General features: G+C 42.2%; 1 protein-coding gene across 1 annotated transcript; it reads left to right on the top strand.

The window, feature by feature from the left end:
- The first annotated feature begins 2,130 nt into the window (after positions 1-2,130).
- LOC121387270 (zinc finger MYM-type protein 1-like) lies at positions 2,131-3,063 on the top strand. Its single transcript, XM_041518294.1, has one exon. The coding sequence runs from the start codon at positions 2,131-2,133 to the stop codon at positions 3,061-3,063; it is 933 nt and encodes a 310-aa protein (XP_041374228.1).
- Positions 3,064-6,338: the final 3,275 nt, after the last annotated feature.

Genomic DNA, 6,338 nt, shown 5'->3' with positions numbered 1-6,338 from the left:
ATAATAGGTTTTTTGGGGTTTTTTTAAATTTCCGATGTATAATTTGTCTCATCAAGTGATTTTGGTCTAAAAGGCCAACATGTGATGTTTTTATTGACTAGCTGCACGGGTTTTAACCCGAGTACTCTGACTGTAATATAGCTAGACGGACATTTGGAAGGTTATACGCTCTCGTTTAACACTCGTTACAAGCGTATAACCCAAATGTCCGTGTAGCTATCTTAAGCTGTGTACTAACCGGACGCGTGCGGCTAGGATACTGCGATTGAAATCAATGATTTAAAAAATAATCGCTTGCATCACTCGCGTCCGGTTAGGATACAGCTTACAGTCAGAGTATACGGGTTTAAGTTTATGCTGAACGAACTTGCGGTTGTAGTTCACTTGCGTAGAGGGGATAGCGGAGTGTGTGTGTGTAGGTGGGGGGGGGGGGGGGGGGGGTATTGGGCCCATATCCCAATTACTCTCTCTTTTTTCAACCACGCCATCCTTTTGTATTTGCCTGTCGCATCATCATGGGCGTCAATCGGTGGGGGACAGGGGGGACACGTCCCCCTCACTTTTCAGCTTGGGGGGGACAGCACTTTTTTCAGACGAAACAAATATTTTCTAGTACATATATAGCGTAACTGATCACCATTTGGCATTTCGCCTTGGAGTGCCGGCTCTTATGTTCCTACACTAGACTGGTAGTAAATATACTAATTATTTTACAATCTATTTGTAGTAGTTTTTATTTTAAACCTTGAAAATAGTTGAAGATATCCCCAAATAAATCACAAATATTCATTGTGCCCACTATATAATAAAATTATTAAAATAACTATTTACCGAAATTTAAGGAAATTTAAGGAAACTACAAGAGAATAGACTGAGCCAGCTTACTGTATACGAGTATGAATGAACATGTCGAGCTCAGATTAAACATCAAACACCACACTGTCTGACTTAGAACACTTCTCACACCAATCGTAATTGGCTTTAAATAAACGTCTTGTCATCAGTTGTCTCGCCAATAGGATACCGCCTTATCCACTTGCAATTGAGTTTCACGTTATGCTCCGGCGATTTTAAGCAACTCGAAGCCGATGTTAAACTTTTAATTAACAACAATAACAAAATTTTCGCAAACCAGATTTGCTAAAACATGAAAATAAAAACACGCCCATTTCAAATTTACCAAACCTCGAAAATGAAAAACCTCGAAATGTTTCCGGTTATACGGTATCTAAATATGCGTTATTGGTTAAGTAAAAATAACTATTAAAACTTAATGGTTCTTTCTTTTATACTGAAATTGACTAATTGGTTTCGAACTTCATATAAATAACAGGTATTGCTGATTTACTCTTAGCATTATGTCACTAAGTGTATATGCTATTTTGAATAATAATATATATGCTCTCTCTCTCTCTCTCTCTCTCTCTCTCTCTCTCTCTCTCTCTCTCTCTCTCTCTCTCTCTCTCTCTCTCTCTCTCTCTCTCTCCTTTCATCATCAATAGAAATATCAATCTATAAACTTAGGTAGTGATGTGTAATTTGAAATAATTATACCCAAGTGTTGGGGCAGAAAGTCTGTAAAAATGTAACACCAGAAATGTTCAGTACTGGCGTCTACTTTTTTATAATTTGAAAAACCCAATAAAAGACATTTGAAATTAATAATAAAATAAAACACGTAAAGGAAAGACGGAACGAAAGTTATATAAATAATGGTTACTAGCGATATTTGTTAATTTGTCAAGTAAATAATATTGTTTAATTATTATTATTTTTTATTTATTCTGAAAAAAAATGCGTTTATTTTATTTTGAAACAAGGACATCGGATCAAACTACCAATAGCGCATGCGCGCTAGGTAGATGATGGTCACTAGTTTAGTTGTTATAGACCGGCCGTGGTTATATCGTCGGAAAAACAACTACTCCAGTCTCCAGGAATCTAATAACGAATATTTTGCATACAATGTATTCGTCAATTATCATTGTACCCATAGGCTTATATCCGGTTATTTTGACATGCTATTTGATACAACAATTCGAATTTGATGAATTACACGCAGGTTATTTGGCAAACTGCATCGTCCAGGACGAAACGCTAACGGAGATAGTATACCGTAGAAAAACTACCATGGACATTAAAAAGTTCTTCACTGCCATACCACGCCATGCCCAGACTCTGTTGCGAGTAGGGACGACACCGGATTCAAATGTCGAAGTTGTTGGTGAAGATGTTAAAGAAAAAACAGAGAAAAGAGTCACTTCTCAGACACGGTTGCCCATCTTACCGCCAGTGCCGTACCAGCCACGGGACGTCAACTGCATGCCGGTGCAACGGCTCGCTAAACGAACGCTATGTTTTCAGCGCGCGTGGTTCGATAGCTTTCCATGGCTCCACTTTGACGCTAACGTTAGCGGAGTACTCTGCTTTACTTGTGCTAAAGCAGCATGCATGGACTTGGCCGGCATGGCGCGGTATTCAGAGGACACATTTGTTTCCAAGGGATTTTGCAACTGGAAGAAGGCAATTGAGAAATTCAAAATCCACGAAAAGACATCTGCACATATGATTTCTCATAGCAACCTGAAATTCCGGTCTTCCAACAACAACGTTGACGCACAGTTAAGTACGCACCATCTTGAAGAACAAACGAAGGCGCGCAACGCTCTGCTGAAGATTGTGACGACCGTCCAGTATCTAGCGCAGCAGGGACTGGCAATACGCGGCAAAGAGTCAAGCGACGGTAACTTCATGAAGTTGTTAGAGCTGCGGAGCAACGATGACGTCGTGTTACAGAGGTGGTTGACACGCACAACTTCATACACAAGCGTTGCCGTGCAAAACGAACTGTTAAAAATCATGGCACACATGGTGCTGCGAAATATTTGCAAGAACGTGGGCCTTTTTGCAGTCATTGTCGACGGAACCCAAGACATCCAAGGCGTTGAACAGGAGGCAATATGCGTGCGATATATAGACGACGCTTACGACGTTCACGAGGACTTTATCGGTCTGTACAGCGTATCTGAGATGACTGGTGCCAGCCTCAGCAATATGCTGTAAGACGCGTTGCTCAGACTCAACCTCCCAATCACGCATCTGAGAGCGCAAACGTATGACGGAGCCAGCAATATGTCGGGCAAATACCAAGGCTGCCAAGCACTGATCAAGAAAGTACAACCACTGGCAAACTACACGCATTGCGGTGCACACATCACGCACCTCATCTGTGCGAAGGCCATCGAGAGTGCACCGTTCCTTCGCGATGCTCTTAACGTGGTGCAGGAACTGGGCGGCTTCTACAACTCATCAGGCAAATTTAAAAATTTGTATCTCGATCTGCAAGTTATGGATGATAGCCCTTCCCCTTCACGCCTGAAGCCGCTTTGTCCAACACGCTGGCTGTCACGTGGGATTGCCGTTAGAGCCGTCCTTAGCAACTACGCACACGTGCTGGAGGCACTGAATGAGGCATCATCTACATTTGGCAGCAGCACAGCAGACGTGATGGTCTGTCATGTGCACAGAAATCGTCTTGCCGAGTGCACTGCACGAGATATCGCAATTGAATTTGTCGATGGATCGAGCGATACACGGCGTAGTGTTTTTGGGAAATTTTAGACCATTAAAGACTTGTTGGAATACCATCAGTGGCACCATTGTTTTTATTCATGTTCATTATTTGTACTTGAATTAAGAAATTTGACCAATAAAGTTATATTGTATCTATATACCATTTGTTCAGTTTAGTCACAATAATTAAGGCGAAAAATATTTTGTCAGAAAGCAGCTCGGCTAGCCAGCAGAAAACAGCCCTAGAAGGGGTCAATTTTCCAAAATTTTCGGGGGGAGGGTCCCCAGACCCCCCACCACGGGCTTCGCGCCTGCGGCGCTCGCGGTGGCGGGCTTCGCCAGACACCTCGACCCCCCCCCCTTGCAAAAAAAACAAAATTATATGTATATGTATCGGTCCCCCCCCCCCACTTTTAAAACCGGATCGACGCCTATGCGCATCATAACACGTCTAACAGACCGTGTGGGTGTCGCCTCGTAGTCATCAGAGGAAACCCGCTACATTTTTCCTAATGCAGAAAGGAACCTTTTATATGCACTTTCCTACAGACAAGAAAGCACATACAACGGCCTTTGTCCAGTTGTGGTGCACTGGTTGCAACGAGAAAAAACAATCAGCTGAATGGATCCACCGTGGTGGTTAGATCCTGGGACGCAAGCACCTCAAGCGAGCACTCAACCGACTGAGCTAAATCCCACCCTCCAACAACACTAGAGCATATTGATATCAAACATTTTGTAATTTTCACATATAGAGTTAGAGAGGAAACCCTTACATTTTTTATATTTTTTATATATTGACTTTCTCACAGTCAGGGCAGCACATACCAGTGGTGTTGCATTGGTTGGGACGGGAAACAACCCAACAGAGAATGGGTCCACTGAGGTGATTCGATGATTCGACGCAAGCACATCAGGCGAGCGCTCTACCAACTGAGCTACTCTCTCCATCCCCCCCACCCCTTCCGCAACACAAAACACATATTTTATATGTGTAATGTAGTAGTACCGTGGTAATGGTTTTTGCATGTTTTTGTGTTGTTGTTTTTGTGTTTTGTTTGTTTCTGTTTTTATATTTATTTTCTTTTTTCTTTTCTTGTGTGTGTGTGTGTGTTGCTTTGTGTGTGTGCGTGTGTGTGTGTGTGTGTGTGTGTGTGTGTGTGTGTGTGTGTGTTGCTTTGTGTGTGTGTGTGTGTGTTGCTTTGTGTGTGTGTGTGTGTGTGTGCGTGTGTGTGTTAGTGTGTGCAAGTGTGTTTGTGTGTGTGTGTGTGTGTGTGTGTTAATGTGTATTAGTATGTGTTTGTGTGTGTGTTTGTGTATGTATGTGTATGTTTATGTGTTTGTGTGTGTGTGTGTGTGTGCGTGTGTGTGTTAGTGTGTGCAAGTGTGTTTGTGTATGTGTGTGTTAGTGTGTATTAGTGTGTGTTTGTGTGCGTGCGTGTGTGTGTGTTTGTGTATGTATGTGTATGTTTCTGTGTGTTTGTGTGTGTGTGTGTGTGTGTTTGTGTGTGTGTGTGTATGTGTGTGTATGTGTGTTTGTGTTTATGTATGTGTATGTGCGTGTGTGTGTGTGTGTGTTGTTTTTCTCTGCGTGTATGTGTGTGTGTTAGTGTGTGTGTGTCTGTGTGTTTGTGCGTGTATGTGTTTGCGTGTGTGTATGTGTGTGCGCGTGTGTGTGTTTGTTTCTCTCTCTGTGTATGTATGTGTGTGCGCGTGTGTGTGTTTGTTTCTCTCTCTGTGCGTGTGTGTATGTGTGTGCGCGTGTGTGTGTTTGTTTCTCTCTCTGTGCGTGTGTGTATGTGTGTGCGCGTGTGTGTGTTTGTTTCTCTCTCTGTGTATGTATGTGTGTGCGCGTGTGTGTGTTTGTTTCTCTCTCTGTGCGTGTGTGTATGTGTGTGCGCGTGTGTGTGTTTGTTTCTCTCTCTGTGCGTGTGTGTATGTGTGCGCGCGTGTGTGTGTTTGTTTCTCTCTCTGTGCGTGTGTGTATGTGTGTGCGCGTGTGTGTGTTTGTTTCTCTCTCTGTGCGTGTGTATGTGTGTGCGCGTGTGTGTGTTTGTTTCTCTCTCTGTGCGTGTGTATGTGTGTGCGCGTGTGTGTGTTTCTTAATTGTCGTCGTTGTTGTTGCTGCTGCTGCTGTTGTTATGTTTGAGAGGTTACTCTTTTCTTGCTTTTATTTTATTATACCCTTAGAACTCGCTCTGGGTTGGAGCCGGTACCGGGCTGCGAACCCAGTACCTACCAGCCTACCAGCCGGTTATCGTTCTTGAAACGCAAAACCGAGGACTACCATTGGTGTTAAAGGGACATTCCTGAGTTTGCTGCATTGTAAGATATTTCCGACTAATAAAATATTTCTACGATTAGACTTACATATTAAATATATTTTCTTGTTTAGAATATCAGTGTCTGTATATTCAATGTGTTTCTGGTCGTCTTAATATTTCTAAGAAGCCCAAACTGGAGTTTGTCATCAAATAATTTCGTACGTACGAAAAAAATATATTTTAGGAAATAAAATGAAATTTAACCTTGTGCAAATATTAGAACGATCAGAAACACGTTTAATATACAGCCACTAATATTTTATGCAGAAAAATATATTTGATATGTAATTACAGTCGTTAAAAAGTCTCTGTTAGTCGGTAACATTTAAAAAATTGCAGCAAACTCAGGAATGTCCCTTTAAATAGCAATAAAAAAACCTACACCTCCCATTTGTTTGAGTTGTTAAAATCTCTCTGGGTGGGAGCCGGACTCAAATCCTC

This window comes from Gigantopelta aegis, chromosome 13, assembly GCF_016097555.1.
Source record: "Gigantopelta aegis isolate Gae_Host chromosome 13, Gae_host_genome, whole genome shotgun sequence".
Taxonomy (NCBI): domain Eukaryota; kingdom Metazoa; phylum Mollusca; class Gastropoda; order Neomphalida; family Peltospiridae; genus Gigantopelta; species Gigantopelta aegis.
The sequence above is the reverse complement of the archived record's forward strand: the minus strand, read 5'-3'. Positions and strand labels throughout refer to the sequence as shown.